The 20,046-nt window shown below is 36.5% G+C and overlaps 2 protein-coding genes across 12 annotated transcripts in view; one reads left to right on the top strand and one right to left on the bottom strand.

Annotated features, from left to right (window-relative positions):
- DDIAS (DNA damage induced apoptosis suppressor) overlaps positions 1 to 3,550 on the top strand; it is a 30,055-nt gene extending 26,505 nt beyond the window's left edge. For 5 of the 8 annotated variants that reach the window (XR_012015751.1, XR_012015753.1, XR_012015756.1 and 2 more), the window contains one exon: positions 113 to 3,550. The gene's annotated coding sequence lies outside the window, so the exon portion shown is untranslated. The remainder of the gene's footprint in view (positions 1 to 112) is intronic. The other 3 variants (XR_012015750.1, XR_012015752.1, XR_012015755.1) reach the window with 2 other exon arrangements.
- A 2,003-nt stretch (positions 3,551 to 5,553) lies between these two features.
- Positions 5,554 to 20,046, bottom strand: part of RAB30 (RAB30, member RAS oncogene family) — a 90,053-nt gene continuing 75,560 nt past the window's right edge. For all 4 annotated transcript variants that reach the window (XM_072794827.1, XM_072794828.1, XM_072794825.1 and 1 more), the window contains exons 4-5: positions 19,018 to 19,201; positions 5,554 to 14,782 (exon numbers count right to left, since the gene is read on the bottom strand). In XM_072794827.1, coding sequence (XP_072650928.1) covers positions 14,532 to 14,782; positions 19,018 to 19,201 — 435 coding nt within the window. In that variant the 3' untranslated portion in view covers positions 5,554 to 14,531. The remainder of the gene's footprint in view (positions 14,783 to 19,017; positions 19,202 to 20,046) is intronic.

The following is a 20,046-nucleotide window of genomic DNA, read 5'->3' on the forward strand; positions in this document are numbered from 1 at the left end:
CACAGGTACTAACATCTACCCTGACATCAGTTCTCTGCTTCTTCCTTTTAATAAAACCCATATTTTACTAAGTGTTTGTCTCTTGAAAGACTGTTTCCCACTTTCCTTACAGGCCAAGTTCTGGCCAGAGAGCTATAAATAGAAGTGTTGCATGGAACTTCCAAGAAGTCTCTATGGATTGAAGAGATCAAGCCCTTCTACCTTCCTTCCCATTCCTGGGAGAGCGACATGATGGGTAGGGCTATAGCACCCATCTTAAACAACACGTTCATCTTGAAATTAGAGGCAAGAGTTGAGAGATACCCCACTGACAACACAATGAGAGCACAGTATTAGTCCCGGGCTGCCAACCTCTAGATTTCTTTCACATGAGAAAAAGAAACCCTGTCTTGTTTTTTCTTTTTTTTTTTTTTTCAATTATATATAGCCAAGTAATCCTAACCAATATACCACATGTATCAGTATTCCATCTACATTTTGCCTTTCACAATTTTCCAAAGCTACCCAATTCTCTTCTCCATGACCTGTGAATTAGTAAAAATGCTATCTGTAGCTCTAGGTTGTTAGCATTAACTCATTTTGTGAAAGCCCCAAATGGAGAGAGCTAATATTTGTATGCCTCCTCTGTGTTATGTACTCCTATATATTATCTCACATTCTCCCTGTCTCACTCCTACACCTAGGTGCCCAGAGACCCTGCATTCCCTCCTGCTCATTTATATGAAGTGTCTTTGAATAACTCAAAGTCAATTCTTCCCCTTGTGTACTCAGCGACACCAATCCAGATTCTGTCTTCCTCTCCTGTGTCAAGTCACTCACTCTATCAAATAAATAAAATCTTTTTAAAAAATAAAAACATTTGGCCTCGTTCTTTGACACCCCTTATCAGCAAAAACTGCCTAAAAGTTTATCCCATAGTCCTTTTCCTCTCTTCTGTTTCTCCTGAACTCATTCAGTGATTCTTTCAGCAGCATTTGACACAGTTGATCACATCTCCTTGGAATATTTTCTTCACTAGGCTTTCAGAACACTGCTCTTCATTTTCCTATTTTACTGGTCATACGTTCAGTCTCCTTTTTATTGTTTTTTAAGATTTTTTATTTATTTATTCATGAGAGACACAGAGAGAGGCAGAGACACAGGCAGAGGGAGAAGCAGGCTCCATGCAGGGAAACCAATGTGGGACTCCACCCTGGGTCCCCAGGATCACGCCGTGGGCTGAAGGTGGCGCTAAACTGCTGAGCCACCAAGGCTGCCCCATTCAGTCTCCTTTGCTGGTTCTTTTCCTGTCGCTAACTAAATGTTGGAGTGCCCCAGGGTCCATTCCTCAGAACTCTCCATTTATACTAACTTCTTTAATGATGTCAATCTAAGACTTTCCATACTTATTGACTCCTAAATTTCTATTTCCAGCCTGATCTCTCCCCAGATCTCAAGCACATATATACAGCTACCAACTCAGTATCTCTTATTTGGATATCTAATAGACATTCCAAACTCAACACATCCTAAACCAAATTCCTGGTTCACCATACCCACTCAAATTCCTCCTTTTGCAGTGTTTCTCATGTGAGCAAATGTCAATGAAACATTACTAGTTGCTTAAGCCAAAAACTTTACAGTCATGCTTGATTCTTATTTTTTCACACTTAAAACCATGAGCAAGGGGATCCCTGGGTAGCTCAGAGGTTTAGCAACTGCCTTTGGCCCAAGGCATGATCCTGGAGTCCCAGGATTGAGTCCCGTGTCGGGCTCCCTGCATGGAGCCTGCTTCCTCCCTCTGCCTATGTCTCTGTCTCTGTCTCTCTGTGTCTATCATGAATAAATAAATAAAATCTTTTTTTAAAAAATGAGCAAGACCTGTAGGCTCTCTTTTTAAAATACATAAAAAATCCATGTTTAAATATTTTTAAAAACTATTTAAAACTTTTTAGATATTGTGGCATCTGGGTAGCGCAGTTTGCTGAGGGCCAGGTTGTGAGGTCAAGCCTCATGTTTGGCTCCACACTGAGCGCAGAGTCTACTTGGATTCTTTCTCTCAGCCCCTTCCTACCCCACGCTTGCTTGCTTGCTCTCTTGTCTAAAATCTTTTTTTTAGGGCAGCCCCGGTGGCGCAGCGGTTTAGTGCCGCCTGCAGCCCGGGGCATGATCCTGGAGACCCTGGATCGAGTTCCACGTCAGGCTCTCTGCATGGAGCCTGCTTTTCCCTCTGCCTGTGTCTCTGCCTCTCATTCTCTCTCTGTGTCTCTGAATAAAAAAAATAAGATCTTTTTTTAAAAAGCTTTTTAGGTATGATTATGATATTGTGATTGTTTTTGAAACACTTGTATTTTAATGATACATATGGAAATATTTCTAGATGAAATTATGTGATGTGTGGGCCCTGCCTCAAAATAATACAGAATGGAAAAAATAAGTAGGAATATGGAAGAAACCAGATTGACCATGAGCTGATGATTGTTGAAAGTGGGCTATGTGTCTGTGTATATGGAAGTTCATTATACTCTAATACTTTGTTTGACATTTTCTATAATAAAAAATTATAGTTCTCATCGTGACCAAAAAAAATTATAACTGTGTGTTTAGGATGTTAACTAGACTTATTGTGGTGTTCATTTGACAATATATACATACATACATACATCAAATATGTTGTATACCTGAAACTAATATATGTCAGTTACACCTCAATTGAAGAAAACTGTTAAATAAAATATATCCAGAATGTAAACACACAATCTCCATACCTACCCCTATGGCCGAAGTCACCTTCTTTCATGTGGATTATACCAATCATCTTCCAAATGATCTCCCTGCTTCTACTTTTACCCTTTTATAATCTACTCTTAACATAGCAGCAGTCTATTAAAATATAAGTCAAATCATAGCCTACTCAAAACCTTCCAAGGGCTGCTATGATCCGTATCACCACTCCCCTCAAACCTCATCTCCCTTTTACCCCTCTCTTATTTGTTTTAGCCATACTGTAATTCTTTTGCCTTAAGGTCTTTGTACATTCTGTTCCCTCTGCCTAGAACACTTTCACAAAAATAGGCACACCATTCCCACTTTTCCTGCAAGTCTATTTTCAAAAGACTATCGATGCAACCTCTCCATAACCACCTTGTATAAAAGAGTGACACTCCACCATCAATGCTTCTCTCCCTTGCCTTGGTTTATTTTCTTCACAGTAATTACCATCAGACATTACTATGTATTATTTTCTATGCTATGATATTTCCATTAAAGTAAGTTTTTATATTTTGTTCACTGCTATAGTTTCAATGACTAGAACACTTCTTGGTGCACAGCAAGTGTTTGACAAATAATTGAAGGCCGGCATTGAGATCCTCATTTTATAATGATGAAAGCAAGATAAAGGGGCTAAGTAACTTGCCCAAAGTAATACAGATGCTTTGACCAAAGGCTTTTGTACTCTTCATTCTTTTTGTTTGGAATGCTTCCCACGTTCAAAGCAGGGTCTTAATCTTTGTCTTCCATTGAAACGTGTGTACTTTCTACTCCAGCTGCAGAAAATACTTCACAAGGTTACCAGGAGGATTAAATGTGAATATGAGCATGGATAAACTTTGTAGAGTGTTAGGCCACATGCAGTTGTTAGCCCTTGTGGTTTCATCTCTAAGATCAAAGTCAAACTAGCCTGTTTCTTCAAGCTTATTTTTATCTAGATGTGAAAATAGAACTATTTTCTAGGAAGCCTGAATAAATTTCAGGTATGAAAAGTTTAGATAGGATGTCTTATGTTACTAACATGTGGTTTCCTGCAAGTAAGTAATGGAAATAAGATATTTCAGTTATTGAAATACTCAGAGGTGAGCACCTGGCCAAAAGCACAGACACATGACTGTGGTTTAAATATAGCTCCCAGTTTCATCTCTCAGCTGCAGATGTGTTTTGAGGTATATAGATAGCTTATATGAGATATAGTCTGCCTGTTAGCTGATGTAGAATAATTGAATCAACTAAGTTCTCCTCAAAAGTTTTTCAAAACACTAATTTCCAATTTGCCAAGGAATTCTGTACCTGAGCATTACATACCCCAAATGAGAAGCACAATGATTTAAACATTTATGTATTTGAAGAATAAACCACATTCATACTTTTTTTCCAATGATCTGATTATTTGCATAAGTATTTTAAAATCCTATTCAAGTTTACAATTTATCCTATTTAACCAATGGAGAAAAACAATGTTCATGGTGAAATAACTTGTCCAAATTGCCTTAGTGGGAAAAAACAAAATAGAATGAAAACACGGAAGAGTCAAAATTTCTTCTCTAGCTAATGGTATTTACCTCATGATTTGCAGCTTTTACAGCATACTAGATCATATTAGAATGATATGAAATTTTCATATATGACTGGTTCTAACCTAAAAAAACAAATTTCATGTGGTTCAGATTAATATTAGTAATAGAACACTTAAAACCACGGCATGTATATTCAGGAGAGAAATTCAACAATGTAACATCTTTTTCATGAAGGTGCTAAGAGAGCAAAAGTAAGAGTTTTATATCATGTGTAGAAGAGCTGTAATTAGACAGTAGCATAAAATTATAGTAAGTGATTTTGTAAAGCCCAATATTTTATAAACACTAAATTTATAATGTCAAACAAGATTACAGGTTGTCTATACTCAACTAACTAAAGAACACCATGTCAGGAAGTCCAAAATCAGGTTTGATCCTTTTATCATCCTGTTAACTCTACCATATTCTATGACCCACAGTACTGTCTTAATCCAAGACATTCATTTCTCAAATGCATATCCCAACACAGGGTAAGAGGAAAGGACTGGAGAGGGGATGAATTTCAAGAAAAAGAATAAATCAGTGACTCCTGCAGTACGGGGCGGGGGGGGGGGGGGGGGGTGGGACACAGATTCCCACACCTGACCTATAGCATATACTAGTAAACTGTGAATAAATGAATGGGTGAAAATAAATAAATAAATAAATGGGTGAACGAATGCCTTATTAGTAAGTAGTTTCATCCCTAATTGTGAAAGATAAGATCTTAAATGATATATCCAAAGAATATAGAATCATATAATGTGTTTTAGAAGGGACCTTAAAGATATCTATCTAATCTAGTGTGTATTTTGTAGTTGAGAAAATCAAGGCTTGGAATTAAATGATTAGCCCAAAGTCACACAGCCTGTCATTATCAAAGACTAGAATTTATGTCTCCTGATTCTCAGTGTAATACTCCTTCCACTATATCTTCATATAAAGCATCTTTCTCTTCATTAGAAATAATTAGCATAAAACCTTCATATTCTGAATACAACAGAGTAGTCTTATTTAGTATTACAATAAGAAGGCCTTAAAGATTATTTAATCTAGTCCCTTATTTTACAGAGGAGAAATCTATGATGCAAAATGTTAAACGACTTGTCCAAGGTTAGCCAATTAGAGAATAAACAAATTCAGGTGCCCAAATTCAGAGCACATTCCACTTCATGCTGAAGGACATTAGTGTACTAAAAGCTTATTTGCTTTTACTTACTTTGATGACATATTATACTTCACATGTGGGCAACAGGAAATGTTTATTTATATACAAGTACATGAGAAAGCAATTTCCATTCATCTTTTTAAAAAATTTTTACAAATAAAAAGTTATTAATACATTCATCCTTTGCACACAAAATACATTCTTTTTAGTTTTACTCTCAGTATGAATTTTGCTTAATAAAAACAAGACAATGGACAGATGGTTTGGCGATTTGACAATCTTTTTTCAAGATGGAAAATCCAAACTTTAAAGACAGTCAATATGTAAAGGAAAGTAGATATTAAAAGTGCTCCTTCATTGAATCCTAGAAGATTGAATGAGTACTCCCTTTCTAACGTGGTTTGTAGCTATCCCTTAAAACAATGCAGAGGATTTTAGAAGTTCTCTGTGCATTGACAACTCAATTTCTACAAGACTGAAATAGTCTTCATGAAATTGATTATTATATATAAATGGTAGGCTCATAGAAAGATTCCTATGGACATATTGGGAAGTTAGCCATCTTTCAGAGGTCTCCTAATTGACCAATTGACCTAAGATTGTAAGTTGTAATATCCAGGTGGGATTTTTAAGAGGTTTTGCTTAAGTGAACACAAATGACTTGATTTGTTGGACTAATCACTTTTAAGAAAGATGTGAAAATATACATCCACAGAGAAAACTTGTACACAATGTCCATAGCAGCATTATTTATAACAATCCCCAAATGGAAACAACCCAGATGTTCATCAACTGATGAATGGACAATTGTGGAATATACATACAATGGAATATTATTTAGCCATAAAAAGAATGTATTGATTCATGATACAACATAAAACTTGAAAACATTATGCTAAGAGAAAGAAGTTAGACACAAAAAAACCCACATATTGTATAATTATATGAAATGTTCAAGATAGGCAAATCCAGAGAAACAGAAAGCAGGTTAGTGGTTATCAGATGCTGGGGGTGGAGGGTAGAGAAGTGATTGCTAATGAGTACGGTTTCTCTTTGGGATACTGAAAATGTTCTAGACTTAGTGGTGAGTGTTGTACAACTTTGTGAATATACGAAAAACACCAAATGGAACACTTTAAAGGGGTGAATTAATTCCAAAAAGAGGGCTACAACTTCATTAAAAGAAAAAAGATTTTAATGAAGTTCCTGTTCCCTATCCCTCCTATTTAATGTTGATTGAAGTTTTTATACAATCACCTTTCTATAGAGTGTTTTCAGCTAAGTGCACTCAGGTCATTATGGGCTTATATTTCTAACAGGCTTTTTATTGAACAAACAAAATACATGAACATATAGGACAATACAGTGTACTGTTATTTTCTGCATATTAACATTTAAAACTAAGTATTACGCCTTGCTGAAGCAGATGGTTAGATTTTTATATACTGGTGTGTTCAGATATTACTGAGAGCCTATGCTTAAAACCAGCCAAATATTAATAACTGAGTTCATAAGATTTGATGAATAACATGTTTGTTAAAACTATGTGTATGTTAAAGATCCATGTTTTAAAGGAAAGAGATAGGAAAAGGGGGGAAGTCAGGGGTTCTCTAAGTCTTCATAAAACAGCTTCTCTAAATATTTTAACTAGCTGCTGAGAAGAACTCCAGAATGATATATTTTGCATTTCATTTCATCCCTACACTAAAAGTCATGCATTAAAGTATAGTAATAATATATGTGGGGCATAACTTTTTCCCTTTAGGTGATCAAAAAATGTCTTCTTAACCCATTATTATTTGAAATTTGAAACAGAGTTTTGGAGGGGTGTGTGTGTGAGAGTGTGTGTTGCTGAAAACAACTTACACACTTACATTTATGTAAGTGTATTTACATAAATACATTTATATGGCTCCCTTACATATCATCAAAGGAGCTCCAACCATCTGATATGTCTAGAGGACACTTCAGTGAGCAGAAATTAGAAGCCAGCGTTCCAGTCATTTGAAATTTTCAACAAAGGGACATGAAAGCCCCAACACATCTTAAAGGGATAAGAAGATTAATTTTTTTTAAATAAATCAATTGACATTCATTGTCAAATAGCCTACAAGAAAGTTCCAGTAGCATTCTGCAGTTGTATAGGATGAGAGAGTATTTCTAATGATTACATTCCAGAAAGCAATATGTTTAGCAGCTGTTTTTCAGAGGGCTTATCAAGTTTTGCTATTGTTATTTAATCCAGGCATAACTATGTAACTTTAAACAAAACTGTGGACCATTCAACTAACTAGTGATAAATTATCCTAACAGACCAGATTCTTTTATTATTCTCTACATAAACTTTTGCTTTATTAGGCATTGGGTACTCCAATTTTTATTTCAGAATACAGTGTACATGTAGAAAGGGACAGAAACCCTGCAAAATTTGGGTGTTGGTAATTATGTCCATCAAGTATATGTCATCTATGGAATGAAATTCTAAAAACAGGTGACAAAACTAGGTTTCATGACTCCATTTTTGTCAAAAGGAGAAAACAAAAGCCATAACCAGATTACTTCAGAATCACACTGTGTTATCAAGTACATAAGGAAGAAAAATACATGGATAATTGACGAGTTAATCAACAGTAAGATTATGATCTATATCTGATATTAGTAAGAAACTAAGAGTTTATAAATACCTAGTCTGACATTCCCCAAGAGAATAATGATTATGACCTTAATGAGCTTTTTCTGAATGTCATTAAGGGCAATAATAAATGGCAAACATGGTCCCTTAAAAAGAAGATAAGATCAACCCATTTTTCTTCCTGTGGAGAATGGGCCCAAGAAGAAAGAGGTTCAAATAGCACTGTGAGGTATTTCAGTAATAAAGTTAAGTTTCCTGATAATGAGTTTGCAACCCTGGAATTGCCTATTGGGAAAGAGTGCAAGAATACCTTTCCTGAAGTATGTAAAGAAATAAAGAGACTCTTGGGTAACAGTAATGCCCAAAGGCAGAAAGATGGATCAAATAAGTGACTTCCTTTTAAGGCCCTTTCAGAAATGGTGCTCTTTGAAGTTGAGAAGTGTTCTTTGTTTTGTCCTAAAAATCTATACTTTTATCAGACCATCCAAAATCTGCCCTTAATTAAGAAGAAAAGAACTAATATTTGAGTGCATACTGTTTACTGAGCACTGTCCTAACTTTCGATCTGTCTTAACTAATTTTCACAATAATCCTGATAGGTATTATGAGTCTATCTCTCACAGATAAGGAAACTGATGGTCAAGAGATTATGCTTTGCATAAAGTTACAGCTAATTCATGGCAGTACTAGGACTCCTCATACCTAACCTGGTGTTCCCCCTTTCCCCCTTCTACACATCTCTGTCATCACTCCCTGAAATGTTAAAGTTAACAACCCAACAAGGATTCCCTTAGGAACTAGAACACAACATCTCCAGAAATTCTGCTCTAATTCAGTGGGAAAGTAAAAATTTGTCTCATGTACCAAGTAAGCCAATTAAAGAGATGGCTAGCTTTTGTGCCCTGACCTCTAATTTAAAGGAGTCAAAGAAACTCTTACCCAAACTGAAGTGTTTCTCACCATATTGATGCAAGACCAATGACTTTATAAAGAATAATGAAAAGCCATCTATCAGCCTAACAGGGATGCAAGTTATTTTGCAGATGGGATTATTTGGTCATGGGCTTTATTAGTAAATGTTGCTTATAGTTATCTCTGATTTTTGACAATCCATGTTTTGTTACTTTTTCTACATAAAGAATTTAGGCTTGGTTCTATTAAAATAATTTGCAGATCATGTTTTTTCAAGAGAATCAAGCCAACTAACCAAGTCATTTGAGGCTGTGCCAAAATAGGTCATAGGATCTGCTTTATGTCATTAACACACACCAGCCCATCCCTAATGGAAGCTGCAAAACTTCATGTTGGCATATTCATGGGATCTATAACTGAAGATTCTGTTCTGCTAAAAATGCCTGGTCTGAAATCCTAGATACTGATTATTCACTAAACTGAGCATGGCTTATGTTTGGCAAGTGACAAGAACATGATTTCTATGATTTCACATAACTTCTATTAAAACAATACCTTTTCTTCTTTTTAACTCAAGAACCAGTTTGTGATTTCAACTGAACATCAGTGAATGGATTGACAAAGCAATCCCAGCCTAGGGCACAATGACAAGCCAGCCTCTTAGCCAAACAACATGTAACCAACTTCTTCCAGGAGGGTTGGCAAATAGCAAAGCCTTTAAAAAAAAAATCATTAGCTGTGAGTCAATAGATACTTAACTGTTATGAGAGGCAAAGTGCTACAACATAAGTTAATAGGTCATCTAGTCCAACCTCCAACCGATGTTGAGATCCTTTCCCACATCATCTAGCATCTGCTTGACAGATACTATTATCTAAGCAGACCCTTCCATGGTGACTCATCTTTTGAGAAGGTTCTCCCTGACATACAGCCCAAATCTGTGGCCTTATGATATTTATAATCAGTGGGCACTCCACTGCTTTGACCAGAGACTTGCTCTAATTCACTAGTTGTATTCCTGTCTCTTTCCTAAGCTAACTTCTTCAAACATTCTTCGAGTGCCATAAATTTTAAATTCCTTCATCATCTTTGTTATGCTTCAGTTTGTTTTTAATTTTAAAGTAAAGCTCCCAAAAATGACTGTAACATTCCAACATCATAGACTTAGGGAAGAAGATGAAGTGTCATCTCTCTGGTTCTAAGATTACTATATTAATTGTTTGAAGGGATGATAACTTCTTAATTCAGTATGCTTTCTACCTAGTGTAATGAACGTAAGGGAAGGCAGCTTTCCTTTTAAACACAAATGTACTCGTGGGACAGAAATGAAATTTGAAAAGAAAGAAAAGCAAGCACATCCCCCTCTTATCCCAAAATTAGTGCTCAACCATATTGCTTATGTGGAGTGCTGTTTGTCTGAACAATGAGAGACACATCTTTTCACTGTTTTTGAATTTCAATTTAAGTCTCAAAAGTATTATGATGGCATTAAAATGCATCTGTCAGGACCATGGTTGAGGAAAAGTACATAAACAGTTGCAGTTTAAAAAAAAAAAATCTAGAGAAAACAATGGGCAAACCCTAGAAGAGCTCTTCCAGAGGCTAATAAGAGTATTCTGTAAAATACGAATGGCCATAAAATGTAGCATTCTGCAGGATTAAGAAAAAAAAAGTGTCTATCTTAAGAGCCATTGGTTTGATATATGGGATGATAAAAAATGGAAGTTTTTTTCTGGTTATAAGATGATATCTTATGTGGCTTCGTTTATAAAAAAGATGTTTTCACTTTAGTCAGAAGAGCAATTCAAAATCACTTGCAACTGATATCTTTTCAAAATGATTCATTAACTGAAATTTGATGCTGAATCTGGAAGAATTATATGTAATAGTGAAGGAGATAAATGAGACAAATCATTGACCTAACACTAGAAGTCACCAGTGTCCTCTAAAGGTATATATTCATGAATAGAATCCAGTCCTCTGTTAATTTCTGCCTCCCCTCTCCAACAAATCTAATTGCTTAAAATAATCCTAACCCAAATATATTATTTTGGCTAGTGGTTTTTATCTTTCTTTCAGAAATTGACACATTGCCAAATCAATTCATTTGACTTTCATTTCTACTTACACTCTTGCCACTTTACTCAGGAAGAGATAGCAACATGACATGAGTAGAAAAGGTAGGGAAAAAGAAAGGTCAGGAAAGCTAATTGCCTAATCTAATCTGCAGAAAGGATAATTGGCCCTGCATAATCAAAATTAAATGTTAATTCAATAGAAATAATAAAAGCATGTAAAGAAATAAAAAGCCTCATATAGGTAAAGGAAAAAGCACAAAATCCACTCAGGATACAGTCTACACAAAGCCATAATAAAATATTAATATCAGCGAGCTATATAATTTCACAGAATCTCCCAAATCTTTGACATGAATATCATGTGTTTTCACTGGAAATTGAAAAGTTTTGCCATATATTTAGTGCCAATTTTATTTATTGGGGAGAGACAAAGAGTGAGAGAGAACAAGCAGGAGGAGCAGCAGAGGGAGAGGGAGAAGCAGACTCCCCACTGAGGAGGGAGACTGATGTGGGGCTTGATCCCAGGATCCTGGGATCATGACCTGACCCGAAGGCAGATGCGCAACTGGCTGAGCCATCCAGGTGCCCCATAGTAACTTTATTACACCAAAAATGGAAGCAGACATGGACTCTGATAGTGTGAGGCACATTAAGCCAAACTGAATTATGAGAGAGCAACTCTCTTTTTCATCCACCATTAATAAATGAGAATTCATTTTTATTTAAGAAGGCTCATCTTAGCAAATATTGCCATGACAATAACAACTAGTAAACAAACCAGTGAGTGTAGCTCCTGGTCTGGGTTAAGATGACCACATTTAATTAGTACCCTTTCTCGAATTCTATTTGAGAAATTTCTACATAACTGGCAAAGCTCCACTTGGCACTAAGTCATTTATTCAACTAACAGTTATTGAGCACCTACAATATTGTCAGGGATCGTTCTCAAACTAGAGATATATAAGTGAACAAGTGTCCACAAGGCCTAATCTGGAATTCACACAACTAAGGTGGGGAGGAAAGCTCTAAAATTCCCATGTATCTCTGCTTATGGACCATGGATGGGGTGACTGACTGTGAATTACAGAAAGGCTGGGGGGAGTAACAGGGAAGGAAAGGGCCAAGAACAGAACTATTTAATCCCCTTACGATTATGGCCAAGGGTAGACAGAAGCAGCTGAGCCCTAGGGAATATGAATTTCAGAATGCAAGAGTGGTCCTAGAAGCTGTCGTTCTATGACTAAATTTGTCCAATCTAACAAAGTCTAAGTTCACAAAGCAGTTTTACTTTCAACACACTTGCTGCTGTGGAGACAAAGTTGGATCATCACATGGGATAGTTGGATTTTTGCCCTAAATGAAAGACAGTAAATCTAAATCTATTGACATTTCCTCACAGTTTAAAAGAGAAGTTCTTCTACCCTCCTTCATCAACTTGTTTTCTTAATAGTTTTATATTTTCTGGCTTAATGGAGAAATGAGGAGGGAAAAACGATTATAAATGATTTTGGTTGGGGTTTATTAAAATGATTTTTCTTTCCTGTAGAAACAGATTCAAAAGAAAAGCAATTCAAAATTCTGGGATCTCTTTCTCTCACCCATAGGACCTGGACAAACAGTGAAGCCAACCAAAAGTATCAATCTCTTATACAATATGTATAATCTGTATACAAGAGATGAGTCACACGAATCTGCTAGAGAAATGCTAGAAATGCTTTATCAATATCATGTCTCTATGTGCCTCATTTCTTTAAAATTAAATAGCTTTCAAACATCAACACATCAGGACTGAGATTGCCACCATCTACAGCAACAGAATTGCATATCCTACCCTTATTCCATTACTCATCCCTAAGTGATGCCAAGCAGCAAGCTACAGAAACATCTGACACCATGAACAACATACAGGTTTAATTATTTCCTCAATTTGCATTTATATCAGTGAACAAATTGGAAGGCATCAAAGTATGGCACTAAAGAAATTAGTAACACATATTCAGCAGCACATCTTTCATTTTGAGTCTTGTTTTAAAATTGGCTAAGTAAAGGCATATACACCTCCATTTGAATTGGAGATTTGCAGTAACACATGCATATAAAGGGTGAGAGGAAAAGAGTAAAGAATGGGGAAACCAGGAAAGAAAGGAAAAGAAAAAGAAACAGGAAAGAATGTATGATCATGAGTCTGAGAGTAACATTACTACATGAAGAAGGGACAAATGACAGCTCCACCTGGTTCCACAAGCAGAATTTTTCTAAGGTAATTGAAGATACAAAAGTGGTTCATGAGACTTTTCATCTGTTGCTTATTGTCACTTATCATACTAAAAACATGTACAAAATTCTAAGCCTTGGTCTGTCCAAGATGGATAGTACCAGGAAGTAAAAGATGTCACCTGCTGTCAAGGACTGTGCTCTGCTTAGAACTCTGCATCGCAGTCCATTAATCCACAGTATTTTGGTCAGATCTGGTCTGTTTTCTCATACTACTCATAATGTCTTAGAATTAGTCTTTTATATTAGAATATCACCAACTTTTTTTTTTCATTTTCTAACATTTTCATTTACTTAAAGGGCAGGAAAGATGAGAGAATAGGAGAAGAAAATGATAGAGATTTAGAGGGGACAGAATTTGAGAGGGAAAGTATTTTATTTTCCAACAGATCCACCCTAGAAAAGATAGTAATGAGACTTTGAGAAAGAGTGCCGATTCATGGACTTCCCTTATTATTTTTTTTTTTATTTCAATGTAATACATTTAAGGACATCAATGTACTAAAATGTTTGGTCTGTGAAAGAGCAGAATCATTAGCACCAAAAGGAGTCATGGAGCTTGTATATATTATTAAACCAATGATTGTTACTGTTGGTCATGGGAAAAAGTTTCATTTCATTTTTACATCCCAAAGTTCTTGAAAGTGCCTGTGGACAAGGGAAATAACACTTTTCAAAGTCTCCATGGAGTCATCAATACGCACCACAGAGGCAGTACTTGGCCTTCCCAGTTTTGGTTTATCTGGTAGACAGGAAAACCAGGGCCCCCAAAAGCCCTAAATAATAGCCCCCACATGCACCCACTGACGTGCAGGAGGGATCCCTACAGCACAGTTCCCCCTGGACTGTGTTCAGGAATGCGCTTTTACTTGCTTTTTTTTTTTTTAAGAACAAAAGCAACATGCTCTGCAGATCATGGAGCGCCTAGTGCAATTTTCTCCTTGCTCCAACTCCTGACTGCAAAAGGATGAAACCGTTATATGTTCTGCGAATGCTGGCCTGTGGACAAAGCCTTTGGCCTGCCATGCTTTGTAAGCTCTGGATCCCACAGGAATCAGGTCTGAGAGCGGGAGCCACAGTCATCACCAGATCTTCCCAGCAATTCGGAGCCCATCAGGGCAGCTGCTGATTCCTTTTGCTTCTCCTCGCCTCAGCCTTTAGTTGAAATTACAACAAGTCAAGTAGCTGATGCTTTTCCCTTCTCCCGGCAAGGGTGAGGATACATTGTTTACAAGTGTGTTCTGTCTGGCTTCACTGATGAGGCGGCATGCTAAGTCAAGGAAGAGTTTCTCCACGTTATCGGATTCCTTGGCTGAGGTCTCCAGGTAATACATGTCCTGAGCCTCTGAGAATTCTTCAGCTCTCTGTTGGGAGACCTCTCTCCTTTCAGCCAGATCAATCTTGTTGCCTAGAACAGGGATAAATCAAAGAAGAAAACATCATTTGAGCTCGGCAGCATCAAAATTCAATTTCATATCTGAAGTCAAATCAAACAGATGGGCAAATAAAGCAAAGCAAATGTGGCTGTGATCACTGGAATGTTTATTTTAAAATATCAATGCCATTTGTAATGGCAAAGAACTGGACACAACCCAAATGCCCATAAGCCGGGCACTGGCTTCAATGAAGTATGGTACATCTGCACAATGCAGTTATTTGCCACTGTAAAAAGCAATGAGGAAGGTCTCCATATACTGCCATGGAATGAGACACGAGGATATACTGGTAAGCAAATAAAGCAAAGTAGAAAAAAAGGTACATAACATACAACTAAGAAAAAGGGATAAAAAATACATAGATGCATGCTCACAAACTTATTTTATTAATGTGAGAATAAAAATTTTACTTTTAAAGATAATGGTTACCCATGAAAGGAACGAGGTTGAGGAGATAGGGAGGGGTAGAAACTTGATCTTTCTAAATATAATTTGTCTAATCCATTTGATTTCAGAATCTTAGAAATGTTTCACATAATTATACAACTATAACTAGATAATGGATACAAAATTAAATTTAAAAAGCAATCCCTACAAATGCAAAGCAAAATGGAACAAATGAACCTGTTTATCATGAAATGGCATAACCACACAGAGGGGAACTATTTCGACTTTAAGATCTAGTATTTTGCCTTTTCGAAAAAAAAAAAAAGATCTAGTATTTTAACCATGTGTCCCCAGTGGTATATACTCTAAGGACAAAAGAACTGAAGGAAAACATCTTGAACTGTTTCAGTGATCATCCGGTCAGTGACAGTGTGAGTATTGTTATTCTCAGGAGGTTCTATGGGTATTAGGGCATAAAGCAAATGAGTATTAGTATTAGTATCATTGGGTCTGAGATTTGGGGCATGGGAAAAAGGATAGAGAGAACGATTAATGAGGTTAACTAAATTTTTTACACTCCTGAATTATAAATGGAAGTATCAGTGTGAATAATACATGGTGGATTTTATCTTTAAGATTTTTTTCTACCTCTGTTCCCCTGGAAACCTGACAAAAGTGGTATGTCAACTGTGTTGCCCAGCAACAGAGCTTATGGTAGAAGTGACCCCTGACTGATAAAGTCCATCTGACCTAGGAATTCAGTGTATGAATTATAAATATCTAGTGGAAAGTCAGAACTTTGGGCTTCCCTGAGTATGGTGGCTCTTCACTTGGAAAGACCCTGAAAATTAGGTCTGTGGAATTGTTACAAGAGAGACTGGTTCCTATTAAGGCTTCTAAGCCAAGGCAGGTCCATCACATGCCTGACATAAGCCTTTCTCTTCACACATGAACTGTTCCAGGGGGTCCTGGACCACTATATGGACTGCTATTGAGGATTACTTCCACTGAGACGGAATGTCTGATGCTGACCTACTATTAAGCCGTATTTTCTGTCCTGTATCCTTCTTAGTGAATATCATGCCAAGTGTGGCCTAATGTAGTCTTGTGAGTCAAAGTGTTTGGTGGAGCCTAATAGAACCCCCTGTGGGCACTACAGAATTCACCACACACATACACACACACACGCGTTCTGTACACTGAAACGCTAAAAGCAATGACCACTCACTAGTAAGGAAGATTCCTATCACCTTGGTTGTGGCCTCTGAATATAACTTCCCATTAATAATAAACAGCGCTTTTTTTTTTTTTTTTTTTTTTTTAATAAACAGCGCTTCTTAAAGAGATGGCTAATTCCTAGTCTGGGGCAGGAAATGCACAAATTGTGCCTGGAACACTTAAACCAGAAAGCAAGTGAGGTCAGTGTCAAAAGGTCATATCTACAGGACTCAGGAGACCATTTGAAGCAGCTCCTCTCTCAGAGTTGGAACAACTGGACTATCAATCATAACAATTGCAAGGGCCTAGAATATACTGAATATATCTAAATTAAAATAATATTCAAAATATAAACAAATTTTAGTTATTACTGGAAGATACTAGGGAAACAACTCATTATTTTAAAATGTGGAAAAAATTCTTAAAAGATAGTCAAGGATTTTTCTTGGCTATTCTATAAGACCTGTACCTCAGAATATCAACTAGGAAGCATATTTGCTAAAAAGGAAAACAAAAGAACTGAATCTGACCAGGCCTCTAAACTTACCTACAAATCTGCAAGAAACACAGGTGATGGAAGAACCTGTCAAGTGACACTACAGTGGTGAAATAGCAAAATTCAGACTTGAAATCTCTGAATGATAAACAAATGCTTTAACAAATAAATTCCAAAGGAGAAAAAAATGGAGGGATAACCTACAAGTTAAAGGAGAATTCAAAGACACAAAAATCAATTAGAACATACAAGCCTTATTTGGATCTTTGATTTGAACAAATTTTTAAGAAATGTATGAGTCAATCTAGGAAATCTGAACATTGTCTAAATTTTTGATGCTATTAAAGAACATTTTTTAGGTCTGAAAAGGGGTTTGTGGTAGGTTCTCTTCTTTAAAAATCTTCCTTTAAAGATATACATTGAAATACTGAAAGATAATATAACATCTGAGATTTGCTTCAAAATAATCTGAAGGCAAGGGGAAACAGCATAGAAAGGAAACAGATAAAATAAAATTGGCCATGAATTGATAATCACTGAAGCTGGGAGATGTGTACATGAGGGTTGGTTATACCACTTTTTCTACTTTTGCTTATGTTTGAAATTTTCCATAATAAAAGTTTTTTTTTAAACCAGTGCCTCTTTCATACTAAATGGACTAATTATCTCCCACCAAATCTCCATTTAACTTCCTTAGACAGAATCCCAAGGAATAATGCTTTAACTCAAGTTCTCAAGGGCTTTCTGTAGAATAGAAAGAAGCCCAAGTCCTGAGATGGGTGTTTCAAGTGCTTCATGACAAACATTCTCCAGTGGGCAAGAGGGTTCTCAGGAATGGACACAGAGCGCTAGCTCACAGAGAGGCACTTAACTCAGCAGTCTGAAGGAAAAGTCCAGCAATTTGTTACAAAGCAGCACATTACAGTTGGACAAATACAAGGCTTGGAGTTGATCTTACATGCCGTGTAACCTTGGGTAAAGAACTTCACCTCTCTGAACCATGATTTCCTCATATGTAAATTAAGAATTATTACACATAAATTTCCTAATATGATTCCTGGCACAGGTGTGCTAGCTATAATGCTTACTGTAAGTGTTTACTTACCTTATTGTTAACCATGATTTCTGACTTAACAATGTTTCTGAGATTCTCTACAATGTTTCTGAAATTCCAAAATTCAAGTCTTGCTAGAATTTATAGTAGTGTTCCTTTTTAGGAAGAAAACATTTTTTTAAAAGATTTTACTTATTTATTCATGATAGAGAGAGAGAGAGGCAGAGACAAAGGCAGAGGCAGAGGGAGAAGCAGGCTCCATGCAGAGAGCCCAATGTGGGATTCGATCCCAGGACCCCAGGATCATGTCCTGAGCTAAAAGCAGACACTCAATTGCTGAGCCACGCAGGCGCCCTGGAAGAAAACATTTTAACAGCCATATATATTATTAACATTTTTCATCACCACTAGATGAGTTTATAACAATCCAATCCATGTCACTGCAATTCCACTGTTAATGGTTATGTATTTGTAACCACAGAAAATCATGGGTTGTTTTCTGCTTTTCCCCTTTACTAAACAGAGGTTCTATCCTCCCACAAAATGAAACAAACTGCAGAATTTCCCTTAGTGGATTCTTTCTGAAATTAGAACTTTTCAAGTCAGCATGAATATAAGAGGAGAAAAAGAAAATCTTTTTTTTTTAGACAATAAGCAATTACTTCACGAATAAATTCTTTATCAACTAAAGAGATATGCTGTACCTCTAGACCAGCAGTTTCCATGATTTTGTAACTAGATTTTTTTTTTTTTTGGTAATGTTTAGCAGCCCACATAACTTTCACGGTAGTCCACCTTCTTCCCTAGAGCCTCCATTGACAGAAAAATCAATCAGCAATATTTTCTACTTTACTCTTCTAAACCATCAACTTGGGATAGGACCTATTTCATTTTCTCTTTCTCTGTTTAATTTCAGAAGAACTGAATGTTGACTGCATGAATTATATAGCTGTACACTATATTATTGGAAGGTACCAAGGCACAAGCATTATGTGATTATAAATTCTCTGGTGGCCACAAAACAATTTCCCCCCTCATTAGTCCTTACTTACCCACTAGCACAGTGATGACCTTGTTGCTGGCATATTGTTCTATCTCCCGCAGCCACTCAGGAAGGCAACGGAAGGATTCCTCGCAGGTTATGTCATAGGTGAGGATCAAGGCATTGGCGCTTCGGTAATAACTCTGGGTAATGGACCGAAATCTCTCTTGACCTGCTGTGTCCCAGATCTGAAGCTATAAAGGGATAAGAGAAAGATCAGGTTGGAAAAGCAGAAAAGAAAGTATTGCCTTGCTTTAGTTTAGAAATGGAAACACTTCACTCAATTTCATGGTTATTTTCTGCCCTAAGAAACAAACAACAACAACAAAAAAAACACTTTTTTGTTGTTGTTGTTGTTTAATGTGGTAGGTGTATCTGGTTAGGGAGAGGGGCTTGCTTTGTTTTGGGGTTTTTTTTTCTTTATTATATTACCTAAGAATCTCTTTTATTCTTTAAAAAAAAACTTACTGAGCATTTATTATATATCAAGCTCTAAGCATTTTACATATAACATAATCAATGAAGTAGGTACTATTACTATATCCATTTCTCATGTGAGGAAACTGAAGCACAGAGAGATTAATCAAGTTGCTCAGTGTCTCACAGCTAATATGTCCCAGAGTCAATTTTACCAGGCACTCAAGTCCCAAAGTTCAGGCTCTTAAATACAATGACGTATTACAAACGTCAGGATACAGAGCAAGCTGTCATTCTGTGATTGCTGGCATTTTAGACAGCAAGTGGAGCAGGAGAACATCCAACCTCAACCACCTTTTCCAGCTCAGAATTCAAATGAATCTATTAATATACTATCTTTGTTAATGAAAACAGGAACAATGCCATGGCAAATAAATAATAATAAATAATAATAAAGAAAATAATCTCCCTCTACCACTTTTAAGCTCTAAGACTTTGGGCAAGTCACTTAATCTTTGGGCTTCAGTGGTTTCATGAAGAGGTTAGTAATATGCAAGCCTACTGAAAGTTCACATTTTCTGAAGTCATCTACCACTACTAAGACCTAGTAACTGATGGTTCT

This window comes from Canis lupus, chromosome 23 (assembly GCF_048164855.1).
Source record: "Canis lupus baileyi chromosome 23, mCanLup2.hap1, whole genome shotgun sequence".
NCBI lineage: Eukaryota > Metazoa > Chordata > Mammalia > Carnivora > Canidae > Canis > Canis lupus.